The sequence below is a fragment of the Aotus nancymaae genome, unplaced genomic scaffold, assembly GCF_030222135.1.
Source record: "Aotus nancymaae isolate 86718 unplaced genomic scaffold, 86718_ANA_hifiasm-v0.15.2.pri h1tg000058l, whole genome shotgun sequence".
Classification (NCBI taxonomy): domain Eukaryota; kingdom Metazoa; phylum Chordata; class Mammalia; order Primates; family Aotidae; genus Aotus; species Aotus nancymaae.
In genome coordinates, this window is record NW_026988472.1 from 44,090,052 (window position 1) to 44,116,548 (window position 26,497).

At 37.7% G+C, this 26,497-nt stretch overlaps 1 protein-coding gene across 3 annotated transcripts in view; it reads right to left on the minus strand.

The window, feature by feature from the left end:
- Positions 1–1,965: 1,965 nt before the first annotated feature.
- Positions 1,966–26,497, minus strand: part of GLRA2 (glycine receptor alpha 2) — a 210,667-nt gene continuing 186,135 nt past the window's right edge. For all 3 annotated transcript variants that reach the window (XM_012434894.2, XM_012434899.3, XM_012434908.2), the window contains one exon: positions 1,966–2,318. In XM_012434894.2, the coding sequence (XP_012290317.1) occupies positions 2,040–2,318 (279 nt within the window). In that variant the 3' untranslated portion in view covers positions 1,966–2,039. The remainder of the gene's footprint in view (positions 2,319–26,497) is intronic.

Here is a 26,497-nt window from a genome sequence, read left to right on the forward strand (position 1 = left end):
AGGATGTGGAGAAATAGGAGCGCTTTTATACTGTTGGTGGGAGTGTAAATTAGTTCAACCATTGTGGAAGACAGTGTGGTGATTCCTAAAGGATCTAGAACCAGAAATACCATTTGATCCAGCAATCCCATTAATGGGTATATACCCAAAGGAGTATAAATTATTCTACTATAAAGACACATGCACACATATGTTTACTGCAGTACTGTTCACAATAGCAAAGACTTGGAACCAACCCAAATGCCTATCAATGATAAACTGGATAAAGAAAATGTGGTACATATACACCATGAAATACTATGCAGCCATAAAAAAGATGAGTTCATGCTCTTTGTAGGGACATGGATGAAGCTGGAAATCATCATTCTCAGCAAACTTAACACAGGAACAGAAAACCAAACATCACATGTTCTCACTCATAAGTGGTGGTTGAACAATGAGAACACATGGATACAGGGTGGGGAACCCGCACAATGGGCCTGTCAGGGGGTGGGGTGCTAAGGAAGGATAGCATTAGGAGAAGAAATGCCTAATGTAGATGATGGGTGGATGGGTGCAGCAAACCACCAAGGTACATATATACCTATGTAACAAACCTGCACATTCTGTACATGTATCCCAGAACTTAAAGTATAATAACAAAAGTTTTCAAAAAAAATAATCTACATTTTAATTCAAAATGAAAGTGAAAGCCTCTAGAGAAGTTTGTGGCACACTTAGCTTTATTAAATTCAACAAATGCTTTTTAAAATAATCCCTTATACAGCACATGTAAAATTTAATTATTTCCTTATATTTTTACAGGTTGTCTTTTATCTGAGTAAGCAAAAATACGTCTTTTTTTTCTTACTTAAAACATGTAGCCAGGATTCAAACCACGAAGCTCTGGTACCAAAAAGGCAACGGGTTATGAAAATCACAGTACCATTTTAAAATTCTTTAAGTTAGTTAAGAATATTTAAAACAATGTTCACTTAGCTTGACAGTAGAAATCATGGGTCAGTTAACATTAGGACTAGTAGTTACACCTACAATGTGAGCAGAAATGGAAAGTTCAAGCTGACCTGAGCTACACTGTTCAGGACACACCATCTCCACAAATACTGTAGCTGAGTAGCTGCAATGGCTGAGTCACAGTTGGGCGATTAAAGTCACAGGTAAATATAGCCAAAGCAAAAATACATATATATGTATATATGTATATATATATATATATATATAGTACGCTAACTCAGATATAAAATAAAGTGGGCATTTATTGTTAAGAGTGTACACTATCAAATTAATTACACAACACACAATTTAAACTTCAAAATTTTATCTTAGAAAGAAAAATAATATTAAAATGCACACCTATATGGACAGTAAAGTAGAAATTTTTTTTGTCATTGGCGTTTACTTTGTCATTGTTATTTACTGGATAAGTAGAAATAATTTATGATCCACAAAAGGATTTCTCAGGTGAAACACTAATTACAGACATTGTAAAGAACATAGCTTAGGAGGCTTGTTTTTAAAAATGAGGCAGCATTTTCCTGAAAAAGTTTGGTCCTCAACTCACTATAGGCTAGTCAGTGTGGTCAGATGGTTAAGCATTTTTGAGAGGGGTGTGTGTGTGTGTGTGTGTGTGTGTGTGTGTGTATGTGTGTGCGTGTGTAGCTAACTTTTTTCAGTACCATAATTATTCCAAGCCAAACCAAACCAAAAGGACCAAAAGGCAGACAGCCCTTAAGAACTTGACCCCACGTATCATGTCTGATTGATGCACATATCATGTCTGACTGAAAGAACAATGCTAAAGACTATGGAAGGGAATTATGCTCCCGTGATTCTGCAACCTCTTAATTTTGTGCAGTTTTCTTCATCACCCATATAACTTGTCTTTTTTCATGTAGGTGCCAGGAAACCCACCCCCATGACCCTCCCTCCCCCCTCCCTCAATCTTCTCCTCTGTCAAAGTGATGATATAAAGACAATTTTACTGTGTATTTACAAGGATAACACTGAGGCAAGAAGGTCCCAGGGTCTGTAGGGCACATCTATTTCTTGTGGACATCTTCATGCCGAATGATCTTGTATGTGATCCAGTAAAAGATGTTGAAAATGAGGAAGGCCAATGGGAAGGCAGCTCGAGATATTGTGTCAATCCTTTTTGCTCGGTCCACAAACTTCTTCTTGATAGCATCTGCATCTTTTGGGGGTTGTGGGAGTGGGTTGGCAGGTGTGGCCTTGACAGCTGTTCCATCTTTCACTTGGAGGCAGTGGCCCATTCCATAACCACTAAAATTAAAACGACTTTCACGAGTAGCGTCTTCTTCCTGACAGAATAAAGACAGAGGAAGCACAGATTGGTTGTCAGTCAAGTTAGGTGGAAGATGCTTAAAATTCTTTAGAAGTAAAAGGATAAATCACAGTTAACTGGTGGTGTGGGAGGCTTTTGGAATAGGGAGTTCTCTTTCAAGTTCAACTTAATTATTCATGGAACAGATACAGTTCATTAACTTTTCAGACTGAGAAATTAAGGGTAAGAATAATGACTTTGTGGTCATTTTAAGTAATTAACAAACAGAAAGACCTACAGTGTATTCAGTACTGACTTTCCCAAAATCTAGTTTATTAATCCCTAGATGTGAATAGAGAAGCAGTTCTCTAAATCACAATGTTACACTGTAAATCTCTGAAGGCCATTCATTCATTCATTCATTCATTGAGAAAACATGTACTGAGCCTGTGCTGTGTGCCCAAGTAACTTATAATATTGTGGTTCATGCACAGTGCAGTTCCTCCATGAACATTAGCTTTAATGCTGATGTTACATCTAAGATAAGCCCCTTGAATATACACCTGTTCCCCTTCTAGCCCTCTTGTTCATTTCAATTATATAGCAGAGATTAAATATTCTTTAATAATTTTATTTTTCCAGTGTTGATTTTCAAAATTTGGCTAGTGAATCATCTTTACCATATTTAAATGTGTCATTTTAGCTGATGTCATTTATATTTGTATTGATTATTTCTACATAAATTATATAAAAGTCTGAAAAATTGTATTCCTTGGTGAAAAGGACAAAAATTATATTTATTCCTTGGTGTAAAGGCCTTAAAAATGTATGGAATCTGGGTGTGTGGTTGGGTCAAAGGAGGGGGTCAAATGATGGGGCTGAAAAGGTGGGATTGAAATGACTTAGCTGTAAACTGCCATCAATTGAATTATCTTCTTCTGTAACTAGATTACTGCCTTCCACAATAATAGCAACTCCTCTGAGTCACCAGAGGCACTGAACTCTTTATCTTGCCAGATAATAATGGTTACGTTTCCCAAAAGACAAGGAAACTTGGTGTTAATTTTATTTCATTAATGCTTACTGCATGTCTAGTGTCTTCAGCCACACATAAAAGGTATACTAAATGAAGGACTTATAATATGAATAACTGCCTAACTATAACTCAAATGAATGGCACAGCAAGGACAAATTGTACGTTGTGTACTTAAATGAGTTTTGTAAGTTCAACAGCAGATCCCTGGAGAGGTAAGGAAGGTAAGAAGAGCTATTTCAGCTAATTGCACTGTATCATGTGCAAAATGGGGAATGAAAGCGCCTGTAACAGTTTAAAGAGAAGTGCAAGGACTTCAGAATAGGTAGGTTAAATTATAGTATACATGCTCAGATGAGCAGCTGCAGAACCTGGAAAACAGAACAGATTTGCTTCCATGTGGCTCATTTAGCTAGATTAGTGTAGTACCCAGGTGCCACCTCCTTTTGTGGGAGATACATGCAGCCTGAAAATGAAGAAGTGTATTCAGCAGAGTCTTTGAGGCTTTGATTTATTCACATTGTCCATTGTGATGGAGTATCTCTGGTGAAGCGAGCCCTAAACATGGCTGAACATTGCATTGCAACCTGTCAGTGACTTGGAATTTGAGCTGGAGAGATAGCAAGTGTGAATAGTTGCCAAATATTCCATGTCATCCTTCACCATGTAAATTTGATCTCTAGGAAAATCAGTCTAGAAAACAGAAACCTCACTTGCTTGATACATTAGTAGATCTTATTAATGAATGTACCTAGTGCTTCCAATAAAAGCCATTAATTATAACCTTTATTATTATTATTATTTTTTGAGACAGAGTCTCACTCTGTTGCTCAGGCTGAGGTGAACTGGCATGATCACAGCTTACTGCAGCCTTGACCTCCCAGGCTCAGGTGATTCTCCTGCCTCAGACTCCTGAGTAGCTGGGACTACAGGTATGAGTCACCATGCCCAGCTAATTTTTTGTTTAACTTTTTGTAGAGATGGGGTCCCACTCTGTTGCTAAGGGTAGTCTTGAACTCCTGGGCTCACATGATTTTCCTGTCTCGACCTAGTTGTAACGTTTAATCAGACCATTATATCACAAAAATCAGACCAAAGCTCCTTAAAAAGTAACTGTAAAAGTACTATTTTATAAAGCCATCTTTCCGTACTTTTATTTATATGGGATTGTCCTACACACATTGGCTAAAGGCATTCTGTCTCATTTCTTAACAAAATATAATAAGGGATTTTTAATTCAACCATTAATTGTTGAGTGTTGCCTGTGTGACAAGCATTGTACTAGGTGCTGGGAGACAGTGGATGAAGTTGGACAAGGGCTCTACCTGCATGGAGCTTTCAGCATCTGGTGGAAGGGGCAAAATTAAAGGTATTATATAGGAAGTCAGCAAACAAAATCTAGCCTAACATCTGAGTACTTCCATGTGCTCAGCTATATAAACTTGATAATGAAGACTTAAATGGGACCCAGATTCAAATATTAAATCTGTATTCTTTGCCTTAACATATGAATGATGTATTTTATGGATATAAAAGTTTCAAATAAGTGAAGCCTTTCAAAATGTGGAATAACCAGATATATTAATTATTACAGTGCCATCAGTGTCCTCATAAGTGTCTGAAGACATATTTAGTGCTTAGCAAGAAAAGGAAGCACACACAGGTCATTAGGAGGAGGGGACTTGTTAAAGGCAGTCTTGGACTTCCCAACTACTACTAATTGATAATTAGATCTCAGCCAGTATGTGGGTAAAGTAAAAATGATGCCAGTTGGTTTAGTAAAGAGAGATCTGCTCTGGGAATTTGGATATTTCTGTTCTTTGCCTGCTCCAAGGCTTCTAAGCTATGTTGACCTTAGGCAAGCTACTTATTCTTTCAAGGCCTCAGGGACCTCATGCCAAAAATGTCAAGGCTGCACTGGATCTGTGTGTTTCAGCTTTGGCTGCTGGAGAACTTTTACAAATACATGTATGCCTGCCTCCCCTCCCAGCCCCTTCTAGACCAGTCTCTGGGGATGAGAACTTAGGATCTATATTTTTAAAGATCCAGTGACGCTAATGTAAAATGTTGAAAACCACTGGTCTAGATGAGTTCTGATGTCCATCTCTAAAATGTACAACCTATTCTATATTATTAAGTCTAAAATTACTATTCAAATAGCAACAACCCCTCAAAATACCTTTCTTCTTATCTGCCCAAATTTACTGTGCTGTTTTTTTCCTTTCCATATCTGCAGAATCTTGCAAATTACAGTTCTCACCTCTATAAACCTTCAGAAACTCATGATTAAGCATATAGTTCACTGCCTGAGTAAGATAATATTCTTTCAAATTCAGAAGCCACTAAAGAAATAGAAAGGGTAGGTAGGTAGTAAACTGTTTTTAGCACACAAAGCAAGAGGAAACTTAAATATACATGTCCATGTGTCTTTTCAGACTGACTCATTCATTTGATTTCTATAGTCTTTCATCACATACTGTGAATGGACAGCTGAAAAGATTAACTCATTCAATTAACTGCCAGAGCTAGAATGGAAGGATGCCAGGTTAGAATCTCATTATATTGTACATTGTCATGCAAACTGTGGGTGCTTAATAAACATTTGCTGAATAATGAATGAAAGGGAATTTTAAGAGGGTTTTTCCTGTACTTGAAAATACTTTCCTCATTCATTCAACACCATTTCAGATTATGCTTCTGAGCATAGTTATAGCTAATTAAATCAATTCTTTAAACTTCTCTGCCACAAAAATAAATCTGTTGTGGGTAAAAATTATCCATTTAAGTTTTTATATGCAGGATGTATAAATGCTAGTTTAAGGGTCTTCTTATTTACCATTATGATGCATTCAATGCCTTTTAAATATAGAACTTTATGATATTCACATCAAAGGAGATGGTTTTGATTCAGAAAACATAATTGCAACCAATTTGAATTTTTTTGTGTTATAATAAATGACTAATTGCTTTTCTAGCAGGTTCAGAATAAAATGTTATGGTAATATGACAAGATTCCTATATGAAATGAGCTTGAGTCATGGATAAACTGAAACTAAAGAACAATCTGTAGGCACAGCTGAGTTGAGCACCTAACTGAGTAGAGCCAGTTAGGTCCTTCCAGTTTAGAAATAATTAATTTTAGGCATATATTCTTCATTTCTTCTAACTAGCCAGGAACTCAATTAGTTAATTATTGATCATCTTCCATCTTTAGTAACTGAGCAATAAACACTTCTAGCTGACCCTCTTTTGTTATTCACTGATTAACTTCTCTCGGAAAATGAACCATCCAGTCAAGGTTTCAATACATGCAATTTTTATATCCCACTTTGATAAGGTCTCCTTAATCCTGTCTGCTGTGTGAAGTGCTGCCATGGCACTATACAATTTACTTGAAATTTATTATCTAATTTTATCCATTTTATGCATCAGTTTTACTTATTGTAAAATTTGCTCATTCTTATGTTTAGAATAATTCTTGTCTCGTTGTGAAATTGGAAAAAGCCCATCAGAATTGAATTGTAGTGAATTGTCATAAGCAAATGATTTCAATATAATTAAAGACCATGGTACTTACAAACTAAAACATTTTAGCAGAGTCTATATTTGTAATTTTTCTTTTATTCTTGAGATAGGAGGAAATAAAACAACTCTGAAAAATTGGAATGGGGAAAATATTTCCATCACATTTCTCACCCAGATTTTTTGATTGGACTAAGTCTCCTTTCTGTTGGAACAGGAAATTTCTCAGTTAGAACTAAAGGTTATAGTGAGTCTCACTCAATGCAAGAATATAACAGCCTCTCTGGTTCTTCTTAGGAAGCAGTATGTGTCCAAACATGGTGGGTTTTCACTGAAAAAGGCTCCCAAGCAAATGATGGTTGAATGATGCTTAATCACAGAGCTGGTAACTTCTGTTACCCGCATATAAGGGGAGTGGCCTTGAGACATTTTCTTCAACTCTTAGGGCTTCAGTTTCCTCCTTTGTATCATGGGTACTATGGGAATATACATGAATAATAAATGGATAGCATTCATTGATTAAGAGTCTGTACCATCCACTTAAAACTATCGTCAGTCCTATTACCTAACTGACCCATCAAGTCACCTGGGAAAACTGAGGCCAAGAAAAGTTATGTGGCTTTCCATAGTTATAGTGCTAATAAATGTTGAAGCTGAAATTCAAATCCAGGTCTCTCTGATTCTAAAAATGATTCCAAAGTCTCTGGTGTTTGATCTGTGTACATTTTTGCTCCTATCAAATCCAAAATGGCTTCCATTCAAGATTATGGATGAAGAATCTGACTGAGCTTTGCAGAACAACAAAGTTGAAATAAACCAAATATAGCCCCGTGTTGCTTAATGACATGTGCTGAAATGAATTAAAACTGTCAAAGTGTCATTTGGGGCAGATTGTGAAAGGCAATTTTCCAAAACGAAAGCATGTCAATGTATTATCTCTTTTTCAGTGCAGCATATTTTTTTCATTAATTTTTAAAGAAGGAACTTCCAGGATTTATTTCTTCAGCATGTGCCATTCCTGTTTTTTTTTTTTTAAAGACAGAGTTTTGCTTTCGTCGCCCAGGCTGTAGTGCAGTAGCATGATCTCAGCTCACTGCAACCTCCACCTCCTGGGTTCAAGCGATTCTATTGCCTCAGTCTCCCGAGTAGCTGGGATTACAGGCACCCGCCACCATGCCCAGCTAACTTTTATATTTTTAGTAGAGACGGGGTTTCACCATTTGGCCAGGCTCTTCTCAAACTCCTGACCTCAGGTGATGCACTCACTTTGGCCTCCCAAAGTGCTCGGTTACAGGCATGAGCCATAGTGCCTAGCTTATTTCTAATATTTTTAACAAATATTTATTGAGTACCTATTATGTGCCAGGTGTGTGGTAGAGATACAACAATGAACAAGAATACGAAAGTCTCTGATTTTTTTTGGAATTTACATTCTGGAGGGGGAAACAGTAACAATAAATAAATTATACACACATATACAAACATATTTATGCATATACACAAATATACATACATATATACATATACAAATGTATATACACACAAGACACACATACATACAGATAATGATGGGTGCTTTGAAAAAAGAAAACAGTTGAGGTAAGAGACTTAAGATAGGCAAGTGGCAGAGAAGGGAGTGTTTTAGATTGAGTGGTTGGAAAAGGCTTGCAGAGATGCCAGGCACTGTGCTGGGGATCCAGTGGAGAGCAAAATGGATTTGATTCTTACCTTCAAGGAGTTTGCAACCTTGAGATGAAGGCAAACAATAAAATAATCACATGAATATATAATTACTAACTATGATAAGGGATCTGAAGGAAAATTATAAGATGCTATGAGAGCTTACTAAATGGGGTCCTGGTCTAATCTGACAGATAAGAGAAGCTTTTCTCCTAGGAAGTGATATTACATTAGAGATCTGAAAAATGAGAGGCATTAAAGAGGTGAAGGCAGAGTTTGGTGATGTCTGAGATAGGATGGTTTGCTGCAATTAAGGGATGCAATTGAGGCCTGGAATACAGGGGGAATGTGGAGTGAGACAGTGTTTCAGAAATGAACCAGGGGCTACATCATATACGGCCTTGTAAACCAGTGTTTGATGGAGCTTTATTTTAAGAACGAAGGGGAGCCATTGCTGGCTTTTAATGGGGATTGCATGACATTACTAGATTAGCCTGTTGAAATAAATCACTTTGGTTGCCATGTGGATGACTGGCTAGAGAAAGCAAAAGTGAACCCAGGAAGACTTGTTAGGGAGCTACGGCAATGGTCCAGATGAAAGATAATGATTTGAACTTAATGGGTGGTGGTGTAGGTGGAGAGCAGTGTGGCAACTGTAGACATAGAGGGGCAATCAGTAGATCTTAGAGATAGATTGGAAGTCTATAACTCAGAGAGAGATCTCAGCTGGAGGCATATACTTGGTTGTATTTTAATGCATGACTGGTAGCCTTTTTAACCCAAACTGTTTGCAAGACAAAAAAATACTGAAGGTGACTTATGCTAAAATCAGACATTAGCCAATACAGTTAAAATTATTTTTTTTAATTATTGTACTTTAGGTTCTGGGGTACATGTGCAGATGATGCTGGGTTGTTGCATAGGTGCATACATAACCTGGTGGTTTGCTGCCTCCATTCCCCCTTCATCTATATCCAGCATTTCTCTCCACCTTATCCCTCCCCATCCCCTGCTGTCCATCCCCTAGCCCCCCGCCAACTGACTCCAGTGTGTGATTCTCCTCTCCCTGAGTCCACGTGTTCTCATTGTTCATTATCCACCTATGAGAGAAAACATGCAGTGTTTGGTTTTCTGTTTTTGTGTCAGTTTACTGAGAATGATGGTTTCCAGATTCATCCAAGTCCTTACAAAGGACATGAACTCATGGTCTTTTATGGTACGTAGTATTCCACGGTGTATATGTGCCACATTTTCTTTGTCCAGTCTATCATTGATGGGCATTTGGGTTGGTTCCAGGTCTTTGCTATTGTGCACAGTGCTGCAATGAACATACATGTGCATGTGTCTTTATAGTAGAACAATTTATAGTCCTTTGGATATATACCCAGTAATGGGATTGCTGGGTCAAGTGGAATTTCTATTTCTAGGTCCTTGAGGAATTGCCACACTGACTTCCACAATAGTTAAACTAATTTATACTCTCATCAACAGTGTAAGACTGTTCCTATTTTTCCATATCCTCCCCAGCATCCGTTGTCTCCAGATTTTTTAATGATCGCCATTCTAACTGGTGTGAGATGGTATCTCAATGTGGTTTTGATTTGCATTTCTCTAATGACAGTGATGATGAGCATTTTTCATTTGTTTGTTGGCCTCATCTATGTCTTCTTTTGAAAAGTGTTCATATCCTTTCCCCACTTTTGAATGGGTTTGTTTTTTCTTGTAAATCTGTTTTAGTTCTTTGTAGATTCTGGATATTAGCCCTTTGTCAGATGGGTAGATTGCAAAATTTTTTTCCCATTCTGTTGGTTGCTGGTTCACTCTAATGATTGCTTCTTTTGCTGTGCAGAAGCTCTGAAGTTTAATTACATCCCATTTGTCTATCTTGGCTTTTGTTGCCATTGCTTTTGGTGTTTTAGTCATGAAGCTCCTTGCCTATGCCTATGTCCTGAATAGTTTTGCCTAGGTTTTCTTTTAGGTTTTTTATGGTGTTAGGTCTTATGTTTAAGTCTTTAATCCATCTGGGGTTAATTTTAGTGTAAGGTGATAGGAAGGGATCCAGTTTCTGATGTCTGCACATTGCTAGCCAGTTTTCCCAACACCATTTATTAAACAGGAAGTCCTTTCCCCATTGCTTGTTTTTGTCAGGTTTGTCAAGATTGGATGGTTGTAGATGTGTGGTGTTGCTTCAGAGGCCTCTGTTCTGTTCCATTGGTCTATGTCTCTGTTTTGATACCAGTACCATGCTGTTTTGATTACTGTAGCCTTGTAGTATAGTTTGAAGTCAGGCAGTGTGATGCCTCTGGCTTTATTCTTTTTGCTTAGGATTGTTTTGGCTATGTGGGCTCTCTTTTGGTTCCATATGAAGTTTAAAGTGTTTTTTTCCAGTTCTGTGAAGAAGGCCATTGGTAGCTTGATGGGGATAGCATTAAATTTCCTGATATTGACTCTTCCTAACCATGAGCATGGAATGTTTTTCCATCTGCTTGTGTCCTCTCTTATTTCCTTGAGCAGTGGTTTGTAGTTCTACTTGAAGAAGTCTTTTATATCCTTTGTTAGTTGTATTCCTAGGTATTTTATTCTCTTTGTAGCAACTGTGAATGGGAGTTCGCTCTTGATTTGGCTCTCTGTTTGTCTGTTATTGGTATACAGGAATGCTTAAACACGGAAATGAACAAGTACCAGACACTGCAAAAGCATACCAAATGGCAAAGACCAATAATGCAATGAAAAAACTGAGTCAAAATTATTCTTTTAAATACTTTTCAAGTTCTTCCAAGGTATGGCAATACTTATAAATAATTTTGGATTCAGAGTAAATCTTTGCTCTGATGCTGAGAATAAAATGATATTATAAGTATCATTCTGCATGTCAGCTAAATATTCCAAAGAAAGCTTTATGGAGTACCCATGGTTTGGGTCATCTGGTGAGACCCCCTACACTCATCCTGCAGGGCCCTCTCAAACTGGTCTGTGGATAGCATAGTGGCACGTTGGCAAGGCAAAGAGAAGAGAAGCAGTTCCCACTTTCTTCTCTGCATGCTCCCATATGTCATATAAAAGTCACAGACTGTATCACATTGTGTTTGGCAAAGATAGTCACAACAGTATCTCTCATCCCATATGCTTTTTTAACAATATTATCATTGACACTCTTTCCACTGATACATGGGATCTATATCTCCTCCACTTGAATGTGAGTGGGCTTGTGACTCCCTCCTAATCAACAGAATATGGTAGAAGTGACACTAAATAACTTCTAAGGCTAGGTCATAAAAAGTGATGAAGCTCCAATTCTGGTTTCCTGGAACCGATGCTTGGAACCATGAGCCACCATGTCAGCTGTCTGGCTGCCCTGAGACCACCATGCTGTGAAGAACTCAAAGTAGCTCATGGGGAGAAATCAAATGGAAAAGCCCTGGGACTACATGAAGAGAGAATGATGCCTGGCCAACTCCCAGCTGTTCCAGCTCCAGCTACTGTCTGACTGCACCAAAAGGAGAGACTGCAAACCACACTGCCTAGCTGAGATCTTCCCAAATTCTTGACTCACAGAAAGTGTGAGATAATGAACTGCTTATTATTGTTTTAAGCCACCAAGATGTGGATGATTTATTATGCTGTAATAGACAGCTGCACAAATAATTGGTGATGTATCGAAAACTGAAATGTTGTGGCATTATCTTTGGAACCAGGCAGCAGGCAGAAACTGGAAGGACCTCAGGGAGATTGTTGGAAAGCTGGGAGGAGAGAAATGCAATTGCTATTGAAAGCTGGAGGATGGGGAAAAGTTTACCAACTTTGTTTCCTGTGATAACATGGAAAATAGAAAATATACATAATCAAACTGATGATCTAGCTAAGGAGATTTCCAGGTAGAGCACTGGGGATACTGCTTGACTTTTAGATGCTATACCAAACTGAGAGAGGACAAAGAACTGACAAACAGACTATTAAGTGTCCAAGTAGAAGTTGGAGGAAATGTAAAGGATCCAGAATAAGTCTTTACAGCCTGCAAAGTGTCCTCAAATCAGAACAGGCCTCAGTGAGAAAAACCATATACAGGGTGGGACTATACGATTCTTTGTTAAAACCTGAGAAATATCTAAAGCAGCACCTTATAAGCTCTTTCAGACAGATAATAGGATTTATAAGGATCATAAGAACATGCCTTACAGATTATCTCCTCTAAACAATAAGCTCCTATGAATATTAAGAGTGTTGGGCCACACAGCATAACTCATAGGGAGCCTAAGATAACAAGGGCTTGCGATTGACAAATAATAATTGTATATATTTATGGAGTATAATGCAATGTTTTGTTATGGAATAATTAACTCAAGGTAATTAACATATCCATTACTTCACATACTAATCTTTTTTTGTGGTGAGAACATTTAAATTCTACTTTTAGCAATTTTTAAATATACATTATTATTAACTACAGTCACTATGCTATGTAATACATCTCAAAAATTTATTCCTCCTAACTAAAATAGGGCTTATCTTAAAAATATTTGTGAGTATAGCTTTTGTCTAATGAAGTAGATAATAAATTTATACATAAGCCCCAACAGGTTTTTTTTTGAGACAGAGTCACACTCTGTCACCCAGGCTGGAAGTGCAGTGCCATGATCATGGCTCACTGCAGCCTCGACTACCCAGGCTCAAGTGATCCTCTGCCTCAGCCTCCCAGGTTTGACGGGTCATGGGCCATCATGCCTGGCTAATTTTTTGTAGATCTCAACTGTATTTACTAGGTTGATCTCAAACTCCTGGACTCAAGCAGTCCTCCCATCTTGGTCTCCCCAAATGCTGGAAATACAGGCATCAGCCACCATGCCCGGTCCTGCTCTGAACCGTTTTTAAGGAATTGTATATTTAGACTGAAAACTACAAAGACAGTATAAAGTGAAAGGAGGTCTTTAGACTCCTAATATTTTAAAGACAAGAAATAGACTAAGAAGGTTGCTCAGCTGCAAACAAGTACACCTTCTTACAGAAAAAAAAGATGATTCAAATAGCAGAATAAGAGTCCAGAGAGCAGACCCAAAAGCTAGAGAGGACAACCAAAAAATATATCCTCTAAACAAGGATCTTCCAACATGGACCTTTCTAGGTTTTAGAATTCCTATTAACCAGTGACTGCCATGTGCCTCTTGTTCCCCCAGTTTTGAATGGAAGAGTCTGTAACAGTTCTCCTCTGTATATCTCCATATTGTCTGTTGGATAAGTGGAGCAGATACCTTGTCTTTTAGTTTCCAGGTTTTCATAATTAACTGTACCCAAAATGCTTAACCTGAAATGCTTCATTTGACTTACAAGATGAGATCCTGAGCTTTGAGGTACATTGAAATTTTTAAAATATATTTTAATGGACATATAATTGTACATGTTTATGAGAAACAGTGTGGTATTTTGATACATGTGTACAATGTGTACTGATCAAATGAGGTTAATTAGTATATCAATCACCTCAAACAGTAATCATTTTGTTGTGTTGATAAAACTCAAAATCCTCTCTTCTAGCTCTTTGAAAAAAATATTGTTTACTGTAGTGCTATACAATACTAAAACTTGTTCTTCTTATGTAGCTGTATTTTTGCATCTGCTAATCAACCTCTCCCTATTCCCTACTCCTTCCTACCCTTCTCTTCCTCTGGTAACCACTATTCTACTCTCTACTTCTATGAGATCTACTTTTTGAGCTCCCACAAATGAGTGAGAAAATGTAGTATTTCTCTTTCTGTGCCTGACTTATTTTCCTTAACATAATGTCCTCCAGACTCATCCATCTTGCTATGGATGACAGGATTTCATTTTTTAAGATTGAATAGTACTCCATTGTGTATGAATACTACATTTGCTTTATCCATTTATCTGTTGATGGATATGTTTGTTGATTTCATGTCTTGTCTTTTGTAAATAATGCTGCAGTAAATATGGGAGTGCAGATATCTCTTTAACATACTGATTTCCTTTCCTTTGGATATAGACCAAGTATTGGGATTGCTGGATTATATGGCAGTTCTGTTTTTAGCTTTTTGAGCTGAACTGTTTTCCATAATGGCTTTATTAATGTATATTCCCACCAACAGTATACAAGAGTTCCCTTTCTTCTGCATCTTTGCTGGCATTTGTTATTTTTTGTCTCTTTGATAATAGCCATTCTAACTGGGGTGAGATGATATTTCATTGTGGTTTTAATTTGATTCTCTCTGATGATTAGTGATGTTGAGCATTCTTTCATATACCTGTTGGTCATTTGTATGTCTTCTTTTGAGAAGTGTCTATTCAGATACTTTTTACATTTTTAAATTGGATTGTTTGGATTTTTTTTTACTGTTGAGTTGTTTGACTTTCTTGTATACTTTTGATATTGATCCCTTATTGGATGAAGAGTTTGAAAGTATCTTCTATTCTTCAGGTTGAGCTACACTTTAGTTCAATACCTATAATCAGTGTTTCACCCATGGAAGTCTTTTATAGGTCATTAATTATTTTCCCTTACCCAGAAAAGAAAACACCAATAACAAAAAACAGCTTTCTATTTTACCATTCCTGTAGGTGTGCATTTAATATTGGTGGTTTTGGAAAAGGGAGTGAGCATGTTTTGCATGTGGGAGGGATGTGAATTGTTGTGGGAAGAGGGTGGACTGTGGCAGAATGTGTTTGTCAAAGATGGCCACAATGATATATCCCATTCACATGGTTTCTTCATTGTGACTTTGAAGTTGCTCCTAGTGAGAGTTAGGGGTCTATGTCCCCTCCCTTTGAATCTGGGCAGGCTTATGTTTGCTTGTAACTAATAGAATGCAGTGAAGATGACATTGTATGACTTTCAGTGTTAGTTCATAAAAGGCAATGCAGCTCTGCCATATTCACTGGTACACTTGGGATTGGAGTCTTCAGACACCATATAAAAAATCCAACTACCCTGAGTCTGCTATGCTGTGAGGAAGTCAAGCCACATGGAAAGGCTGTGTGTAGGCACTCTGATCAGTAGTCTTAGTCTTAGAGTTTTCCTAGCCTAGGCATCAGACATGTGAACAAACAAATCTACAGATGACTAACTCCTAGATGTCAAGTAACCATCTGTCTTTGAGTCATCCAAGCTAATACCTCAGACATCTTGTAGCAGAGACTAGTTATCCATACTTTGCCCTTTACAAATTCCTGAGCATAATAAAATGTTGTTTGTTTTGTGCCAATAAGTTTGAGGTGGTTTATTCAGCACAGTAACTGGAACAGGCTATTTGAGTCATTATTGTGCCAAATATTACACTTTCAATAGCTAGTTATCTAAACCTAGAATTCCTGGCATAAAGTAAGATAAATATTACAAATATATGGGATTGAATGTGTCCCTGATTGACCACTGGTTGGCTTTTCAGATTTAAAGTGGGACTAAAAATGCCAATCTAAGTACAGTGTTGGTTGGTAAAAGCTTCTCTGTAAGATATGTAATCTGGCCAGTGGCTCTCTCTGCAGTAAGCTGCCTATATCTTCTCTGAGTCATCTGAGATAGGGCATCACTGCCTAAGGCTCCAACATCCACCCTACTATAGGAATAATATCACTGAAGAACTAGCAGCCCTATAATGTAATGTTGTATTGATAGAGCATGTAACTTCTGCTTGAAAAATAAACATCTTGACTTCATCTCAGTAATGATGCATAAGCAGGAAACCAGTGTCATACCTGATGACATTCTCAGGGGTACCATTTCAGAGAATCACATTTACTCCCTTCTCTGTTATAATACCAAACATAAGTATGCTTCCTTTCAAAATAAGTATCTGAACCATGTAAAAGCAATAAATTAGCGGATGATTTCCTTGAAATTGGATTCATAACTGAGTAATCTAATGCTTGCTCAAAAATTTCTTGATAAATCCTTGTTTGTTGACTGGTAGATTTTTTTTTTTTTTACTTTATAGAAGGATCTTCTAGTTGCTAGTAAACCCAAGCTTACCTAATTGATGATGTAGTCCATATAAAGTGATTTATACTTAACTTTTCTATAATATCTGCATTCTATAGAGTTGAATGTGCTCATAATTGTATACAACTCTAGGACAAAATAAACTTAGAAAAATGATCTCTACAAATAAATACAGGCTTATACATAGGTAAAGATTGTGAATGAATACAAACAAAACCTGACCTAATTGGAAAAGTGAGCCTGTGTCCTATAAAGTAGTTTAATTATTTCAATTTAAAATTATCAGTGAGAGGTAGAACTGTGTGTAGGAGTATATATAAGAATTAAGCCCAGGTAAAGGACTTGATATCTACTTTTTGTTTACTTTCTTAAGTGAAAAAATTGGCAGAAGCATAAAAGAGTGAAATGGCAGAAGTATCTCTTAGATATGGCCAACCCTGCTTCTCTCACCTTGATGCACTGAAAGCTTCTCTGTACCCAGGTCTTCCACTTGGAGGGTGTCCACAGTTATACTGACATCGTCTGTCAGTTCATTCAATTTACTGACCATCAGCAGTAATGTTGAATAAAGAAGCTCCTATTATAGGGCAGGCACTGGACTTGGCTCTGGAAGCACATGATGATTAAGATCTACTTCTAAACTTTGGACACCTCAGGTTTGTTGTTGCTTTTTTTTGAAGGGGGCATAAATAACTAAATAAAGTATAATAGGCATATTCTTGAGATATGTACAAAGTTTTATTGGGATTCAGTTTAGCCTGAAGTCTCCAGAGTTGGTGAAGGTATTGATGGTAACACTGTTGAAACATAAAAGACAATGTGCAAATCATCCATGATTCTCCTATTTTGTTTTGTTATTTTTTTTGGGCACAATTTGACCTTTCAGTGTTATCCAGGATTCTCCTGTTTTGAAAAAGACTTTCTAGTTACCTATTTGTTTCAGGTATTAATTTCCATTTTTCTATTATTTTCTTTAATATTCCTTCCTATTCATATTAAAGGATAGGTGCCCAAGGACTCTGGGTTTTGATAGCTGATTTCCACTATTATCTTTACACACCAGAGGGTGAGCTCCTGGGGGCATGTCAAAATTAACTCTGTAGCCCTATTCTCTAGTACATTGCCTGATTTCTAATCATTACTCAATAATGGTGTTTGGAATGATCCTCTTGATTCTAAGTAAGGACACAGAAAAACAGTGCTCCCTGGGGTAGGGGAGAAGACACAAGTTGTCTCCTGGCAGATATCTCTCTCTTTACCAATTGTAGTCCTTTTTGCAGCCTCTGGATCAATCTTTTCCCTCAAAGAACTTCTATCCTGTTCCATTCACTTTAAATAGCCTGGATATTGTAGAGGAACAGAGGAAATCACTGGGCTAGAATCTGAAAGACTGGTTGAATTCACATCTTTACCATATCCTAGATGTATGAGTTTGGGACAATTTTTTTGCTCTTCAATTGTTTTGTTCTTCAATTTCCTCATCTTTAAAATGAAGAGAGAGGACATTTGGCCATTTTCTGAATTTTTGGGTATAGGACTATAATGCTGGCTAGTATGTTGCCTTGAGACTAATCTCTAGCTGGTTGATATATTTAAGATTTTTCTTCCCAACCAGGGAGTAGAAACATCCAAATAATGGTCTTATTGTCTTCTTTCTACCCCTGCCCTGAGACCTTCTGACAGAGTCAGCTTTATGAGTCTGCATACTATATAATCACACAGTGCTTGCTTAGAAGGGTCCTGTGCTTGGCTTAATGGTCTGCTATAGCCATTTTGAAATTCATAATAATTTTTAAACAAGGGATGTACATTTTAATTTTGCACTGTGCTGCACAGATTATGGAGCTGTCCCTGCCTTCTACTTTAGTAGTGGAATAGATGCCATTGGGCCATTGTTTCCATTTCAAGACTTAATACTTCTCAACAGTTTCTCATCTCCTTAGTGACCACTCCCAAGCTCCTTTGTGTGATATTCAAGGACTCCCATGTCCTGCCTTACACTTACTTCTCTGATAGGATTGCACGACCTTTGACTATAACTGCTTCCCTTTATATAGAATAACTCTCCTCTTTTTACTTGGTAAACTCCTTCGTGTCTTTTAAGATTCCACTCTGCCATTATTCCATTCAGAATGCCTTTTCTTGACCCCTGAGCCTGCGCCATGGGTTCCTCCTTACCTCCTGTTGTACATGTCTCCATAATGAAATCTACTGCATCATATTAAAACTCAGCTATTTACATGTCTGCCTCTTTCATGTAACTTTCAAGCACAGAGACCCATTCTGACATATTTTTATATCCCTAGTACCTAGAATAATACTTGCTTGAATCTTCCTACATTGAATGTATATATGTATAAAGTATAGGCTTCTTAAATGAACTGTAATATGAAAAAAGCACTTTGTTATTTGAAAAGTCATTTCCTTGCTTATTAATCATATGGCTTATTTTTGCATATTGGATTTATATAAAATTAGGGCAAACCTAAGCTTAACAATGTCATTCAATAACTGAGGTATTCTATTTTTGAAACACTGTCCATGTTTTTGGACAAGTATTAAGCTTGTGAGTGGCCACATAGTGTGAAAATTAGATTCGCCCTATTAAGAACCTTAGAAGAAAGTGCATACTTCTTTGCAAGGAAAATAGATGGAATAGACAAACATTTTAGAATATAAAGACTTTTTTATTTATATCTCTGTTTACAATTCAAAATGATAAAGCTAGGTAAATGAGAAGTCAGTATGTATTAGATATATTCAAATATTTTACCAAATAAATTAGATTTTATTAGTTAACACACATAGCAAAAGACTAAGGAATATTTGTATAACATTATGGTATTTGAACTCATATTCTATTCATTTGGGTTTAGCAAGGAAAGTAAAATCCCTGTAAATGTATAGTAATTACAAAACATCCATTTTAAGTCTTAAAATTCTAATTAATGGAATATTCTCTTCATAAATCTCTTAAATTAATACCTGCACTGTGGTGCTATATACCATTTGGCTATTATTATACAAAATCACATTCATTGCCTTGATCACACATGTTATTTTTACAGGCCTCTGCATTAAAAAATGCCACTAGGGCCCCTTATTCATGACAGATTTCATCCCCAGTAATGGGGAAAATGTATAGGCAAGGGAGAACAAACAGAACTTGGTTATGGTATGAGCAGAAATTGTGGAACTGATGTTGTCACAGCCTGTAAATGGCTGGGGTGGCGCCATAGGGAGTTGAGTTGGGCTATACTACTCCTAGTTACCACCCAAACCCATTCTTTATTTCTTCTCATAATGGTGGATCTTTCTTTAGTTCAGGGTTGCTTACCTGCAGCAATATTGACATTTGGGGTTAGATAAGTATTTGTTCTTGGGAACTGAGCTTTGCATTTCAGGATGTTTAGCAGCGTATGTGACCTTCACTACTAGATGCCAGTAGCCCCCCTCCCCGAAACTGTGACAGCAAAAATGTCTCCAGACATTACCAAATGTCTCCTGGATGAGTAAATCAACCCTACTTGAGAACACCTGTTTTGGCTGGTCACAAACGTGTACGTGGAAAGTCTGAATTTTCTAGCCTCTCCTACACCTATATGGGGCTATGCAACATATCTAGTATCAGAAAATAGAATCAGCTCAAGCTTCACACCAGAATCTAATCACTTCTTGCCATGTCCAACACTACATGTTGGTCTGAGCCACCTCTTGGTGGTTCATCAGGATAATTCCCACCAGAATTATTGCAGTAGTCTTCTACAAGTTCTACTGGCTTCTAGGCCTGTCCTCCCAACAATAATGTCTATTCTCTACATAGTAAGTAAAGGGATCCTGTTAAATTTTAAGTAAAATCAGATCATCCTCAGCTCAAAACTCTCCAGTGGTTCTCCTCATAAGTCCTTGTAACGTCCCCTTTACGTCTCAGACCTCAACTCCTGCTGTTCCCCCTCTAGCCCAGGGGTCAGCAAACATCTTCTATAAAGGGCTAGATAGTAAATTTTTTAGGTTTTGAGGCCATGCAAACTCTGAAGTCTATCTATGTCTTTTTAATGTATATTTTGAATCCAATTTTCTACAGTAAAGTATATATCTAAGTCTTCTTTAGACCATACCTCACCTACAGCACCACATTTAAAATGGACTAGAAGTAATTGTTTAAAAATAATTGTTTGGCTTTCTGTTCAAAATCTATCAAGCAGAAATCTTTTCATTTAATGTCATCTGTAGCCTTAGAGAGTAGCTTAGAAATTAATAACACAGCTGCAATGTTTCAATTCTTCATAAAAGCAGCAATGTCTTGCACATGGAAATTCTTTCCTAGCAGTTTCTGTCAATTCTGCTCTAGCTAGAGTGCTCAAAAGACACACTAAATTCTAAGAAGCATTAAGATGAACAGCTTCCATCTGGAATATGAGGTGTTTGATTATTAATATCATTTGCCATCTGTTCAGGCTGCAAAGTGAATGTTGAGACTGGAGGGGACAGGTGATTAGGGGATGAAGCCACCACTAAACTCAAAACAATAATAATGGCATCAGTTACAAATCACATCAAACATTCACTTGTTTATTAACTTGGATGATCCTGACTGGCAAATTCTCTAGATCTTTATCATGCTTCCACTTCTCTCTATATATATTCACACACTTGGTGCCAAAGTGGTTGTTTTATGGGATTATCTGTTGTTTATCTGGCACCATTACTCTTGTAGAAGCATCTGCCTAAGGCTAGGAAGAACTGCATTTCCCAGAATTCTCTTCTGTATAGGTTCCAGGTTAGGATTTTTCAGTAAAAGAAACTTGGAAGATTTGGAAGGTAGAAAGGAAGCAGAGGCTGTTACTTTTGGGAATCACTGGGGTCAGACGAGGCTGCCTTGTTAGACACAGTGAGGCTAGACCTTTCTGTGGACTCCCACTTTATGATCTTACTTTGGTGCCTAGACCTGGTGACTTCTCAGATTTTTCTGTGGACACCTGGTTTTCTACTCAGAACTTCATGTTAAGTCCCATCCTTTGACTATAGCCTTTTAGATCTTCATTCCCCCAGTTATTCCCCTACATTCATATAAACCCTAATTTCTATATTAAGCCCTTGATTTTGGTACTACTTTTAGTGTCTTTGTCTTCATGTCTATACCCAGATGGATACAGGTATACAGGTACTCCAGACTTTTAACTACAAAACACCATTTTAATGCAAGTAACTATAGTTTTTTAAAAATTAAAAGTGATTATCTTAATGTACCAAGCATTGGACAGAAACAAGGATAAAGAAGACAAAATCCTGCACTTGAAGTCAGTGTGTGATTATGGGAGGGGATCTAGAACACATAGACCAGTGATTCTCAACCGGGGTCATTTTTGCCCCCAGGGGATATTTGACAATATCTGGAGACATTTTTGGTTGTCACAACTGAGAAAAGGTATTTTACTGGCATCTAGTGGGTATAGGCCAGGATACTGCTGAACATCCTACAATGCATAAGACAGCCCCCACCACAAAGCATGAATTATCTAGCCTCAAATGTCAACAGTACTAAGGTTGGGACACCCTGATATAGACAAATGACTATAATATATTGTGATATCTGCTATGGCAAAGGAATGCACAGACCACCAGGTACTATGGAAAAGGTAATGTTATGCCAAGGAAATTAAAGGAAAGTTAGATGGCATTTTTTTTTTCTATAATAACCTGACAGAATGCACTGCCTCTGACATTTGGCCATTAGTTGGTATCTTTTAACCATCTGGCATCTTAATCGTACAAGATATGTTACAAAGGACAGAAACTCACTCATGGTAGCTTAAATAAATGGGACTGTCTTTAAGGAATAACTATAAGAAAATTATTATAAGATAATCTCATAAGTTTCCAAGGATAGTAAAGAAATGCCCTGTAAAGGTGAAAAGCCTGAGCTCTGGAGCAAAACTCTGGTTTCAAATCTTGGTTCTGCCACTAACCATTGTGGGAACTAGGTAAGTCACTTACTACATGTATCAGTCTGTTTTGTAGTAAAATAGAGATGATATCTCCTTCCTTAGAGGGTTTTTTTGAGAGGATTCAGTGAAATAATGTACAGTAAAAGCTTATGTGCCTGGTATATAGTGTACACTTAATAAATGTTAGCATGATGGTATATACAAGGCTACCTAGCCCAGGAGCTCCAATGAGTAAGTCAGGAAGGGAGGTTATTCTCAATTTCTCAGGGATGATACTCTCTCCTATTTCTGCTCTTCTCTTACCAGGTTCCTATAATCATGCACATTCCAGTCAGGCCACACCAGACTCAACCCTATGGGAAACTGTTCAACTCAAGTCCTCACTATCATCTAATTAGAATATCAGAACCTCTGTTTGAATTCTTGAAAAAGAGAATCTCATTGATATCCCAATTTATAGAATGTTGTCCCTGGGTGTTTGGACAGAAAATGGGGTAGGATTATGACATATAAACAAGACAGATTGAGAGTAAGGTTGGGGGCAAGGGAACCCTCCCAGGGTGATGAATGTTCCTGAAAGCACAACACATGAGGAAGCATAGAAGGAACAAGAATAGAATGAACAACAAAAGCTGGCCTTGAGATGATCCTGGCTGATAGGACGAGTGTTTTCAAAAGAGTGAAGGGCTATTTTGAATTCACTCTTATCTGTATTAATGGCTCCAAAGAAACTAATCAAAGATTATTGCTTGATATTACAGGGAGACAGAATTCAACTCTATATCAGGATGAACTTTTAACAACTCTGTGACTAAACATGGAATATACCACCTTGGAATGTAATGAATTCACCATTGCTAGAAATAGTCAAGTATTCAACCATTTGTTGGAAATGTCGAATGGGTTAGGGGACTAAGTGAAAATTTGCATATCTTCTATTTATGGAGTCTGTTTGTGTAAATATTGCTAAGAATTCTAAGAGGAAAAACCACATTGAAGGTGCTGACCTAACTTCAGGAAAGATGTATTTGATAAGCTATATCCTGCTATGGCCCTCTATAATCTCTCAGAAGATTCTAGTCCAGTATTTTTTTTAATTGTATTTTAGGCTCTGGGGTACATGTGTGGATGATGCAGGTTGTTGCATAGGTACACACATGGAAATGTGGTTTGCTGCCTCCATCCCCCCATCACCTACATCTCGCATTTCTCCCCATGTTATCCCTCCCTGAGCTCCCCACACCCCCGCTGTCCCTCCATTGGACCCCCCCCAACAGACCCCAGTGTGTGATGTTCCCCTCCCTGTGTCCATGTGTTCTCATTGTTCAACACCTGCCTATGACTGAGAACATGCAGTGTTTGAGTTTCTGTTCTTGTGTCAGTTTGCTGAGCATGATGGTTTCCAGATTCATCCATATCCCTACAAAGGACGTGAACTCATTGTTTTTTATGGCTGCATAGTATTCCATGGTATATATGTGCCACATTTTCCTTGTCCAGTCTATCGTCAATGGGCATTTGGGTTGGTTCCAGGTCTTTGCTATTGTAAATAGTGCCGCTATGCACATATGTGTGCATGTGTCTTTATAATAGAATGATTTATAATACTTTGGGTATATACCCAGTAGTGGGATTGCTGGGTCAAATGGAATTTCTATTTCTAGGTCCTTGAGGAAGCCCCACACTGTCTTCCACAGTGGTTGAACTAATTTACACTCCCACCAACAGTGTAAAAGTGTTCCTGTTTCTCCACGTCGTCTCCAGCATCTGTTGTCTCCAGATTTTTTAATGATCGCCATTCTAACTGGTGTGAGATGGTATCTCAATGTGGTTTTGATTTGCATTTCTCTAATGGCCAGTGATGATGAGCATTTTTTCATGTTTTTGGCCTTATATATGTCTTCTTTTGAAAGGTGTCTGTTCACATCCTTCACCCATGTTTGAATGGGTTTGTTTTTTCCTTGTAAATCTGTTTTAGTTCTTTGTAGATTCTGGTTATTAGCCCTTTGACAGATGGGTAGATTGCAAAATTTTTTTTTCCATTTTGTTGCTTGCTGGTTCACTCTAATGATTGTTTCTTTTGCTGTACAGAAATTCTGTAGTTTAATTAGATCCCACTTGTCTATTTTGGCTTTTGTTACCAAAGCTTTTGGTGTTTTGGTCATGAAGTCGTTGCCTATGCCTATGTCCTGAATGGTTTTGCCTAGGTTTTCTTCTAGTGTTTTTATGGTGTTAGGTCATATGTTTAAGTCTTTAATCCATCTGGAGTTAATTTTAGTGCAAAGTGACAGGAAGGGGTCCAGTTTCTGCTTTCTGCACACTGCTAGCCAGTTTTCCCAACACCACTTATTAAACAGGGAATCCTTTCCCCATTGCTTGTTTTTGTGAGGTTTGTCAAAGATCATATGGTTGTAGATGTGTAGTGTTGCCTCCAAGGCCTTTGTTCTGTTCCATTGGTCTGTATCTCTGTTTTGGTAGCAGTACCATGCTGTTTTGATTACTGTAGCTTTGTAGTATAGTTTTGAGAAATTCTGCTGTAATATAATAAACCATAACAGTTCAGTTCAGGTATATTTTCCCCTTTCAATTATCTTTGACTTACACAATATTTTATTTCATCATTTCTAAGGATTTTAAGTAAGCCACAAGTCCCTTGGCTGCTGTTATGATTTTGAAAATGACCCTAATATAGAATATATAAAATATAGAATAAGAAAACTCCTAATTATGAAAGGAAATAGGCACTGAATGTATGTCCTTTTAGAGGCCGACATACAGTGTTCATAGAGGCCTATCTTTATTATATTGTTTTGATAGCCTAGAGGCTTCAAGCAATAATATCAACCTTCCAGATAACCACTGGAAGTAGTTCCCCTCTTCCCTGTTACTGCTCAATTTCTACTGGAAGTGGCTCAGAGGATGAAAGTCAATGCTGTTTTCAGTGGATGTTTGGTGAGTTGTTTGTTTCTGCAGGAGGCTCAGTAAACTCAAGAACTGAGAACTCAGTCACTAGGATCAGATCTATATTTGGTCTGGCCCTTGATGTCTTCCTACCAACTTAGAAGAGACAGTTAGGTTCATGATGAAATCGCCCAGGTGTGACTTGGAGAAGTGTTAGGAGGTTTCTAACAGAGGGACAGTGAGGCATGTCCTGAGGAGAAAGACGTCTGTGGGCCATCACGTCATTGCTTTCCACAGCTGTAGAACAAATGTGTTTCTCCAGGTGAAAAACTATAAACCTACTTTCTCTGGCCAAACTTATCTCCTGAATTTGAATGATGTTGGTAAGCTAGCTCTTCTTTAATGAATTTAGACTGTAGGTTCTGTTTTAAAATTAGCAGTTACTGAAGCAGGTGAACACTGGAAACCATCAGGAGGCCCTTTCCTATTGCTTCTCCCAAGGACATTCAAGGCAGCAGAGTAAGGAGGGGCTATAGCTCAGAGGTAGAGCACTGGACTGCCAATTAAAGCAGCAGAATGAACCAGAAACAGTCTATGCTCCATTATTCTGGCTTATGATTTAGTTTCGCAGATGATTTGTGCCCTAGCTCCCTTATGCTTTTCCCACAACCATTTGTTTGTTCACTGACACTTTAGCTATAGCTTCTTATACACAACTCTTGCCAAAAAAAAGTGGAAAAGGAAAAAGAAAATAATGGAAAATTATAGAAGAAATGAGTTTGTTTAGTGGAGTTTCTGCAGTGCATTACTGAGAGTTCCCCTTTCTCTGCTTCATTATAATGGTTACCAGATTTAAGATTTCAGAGAGAAAATTTATCTATAGGCCCAGGGGGGTAGATTGATTGAAGTAAACACAGAAGACAGAGATTGGTCACTATGGGAAAATAATGCCAGTATCTGTTGATCTAATTGTTGACCAACTGAGTTTCTAGTTAAAAAAATGTACATGAAGGTATGTAACACAGTATTTGTCACATGATGGGGAGTCTGTAGCCCTTCCCCTTTCTTTTTTTAAGAGACAGGGTCTTGCTCTGTTGTCCAGGCTGCAGTGCAGTGCCATGATCATAGCTCACTGCAGCCTTGAACTCCTGGGCTGACCTGATCCTCCAACCTCAGCCTCTCAAGTA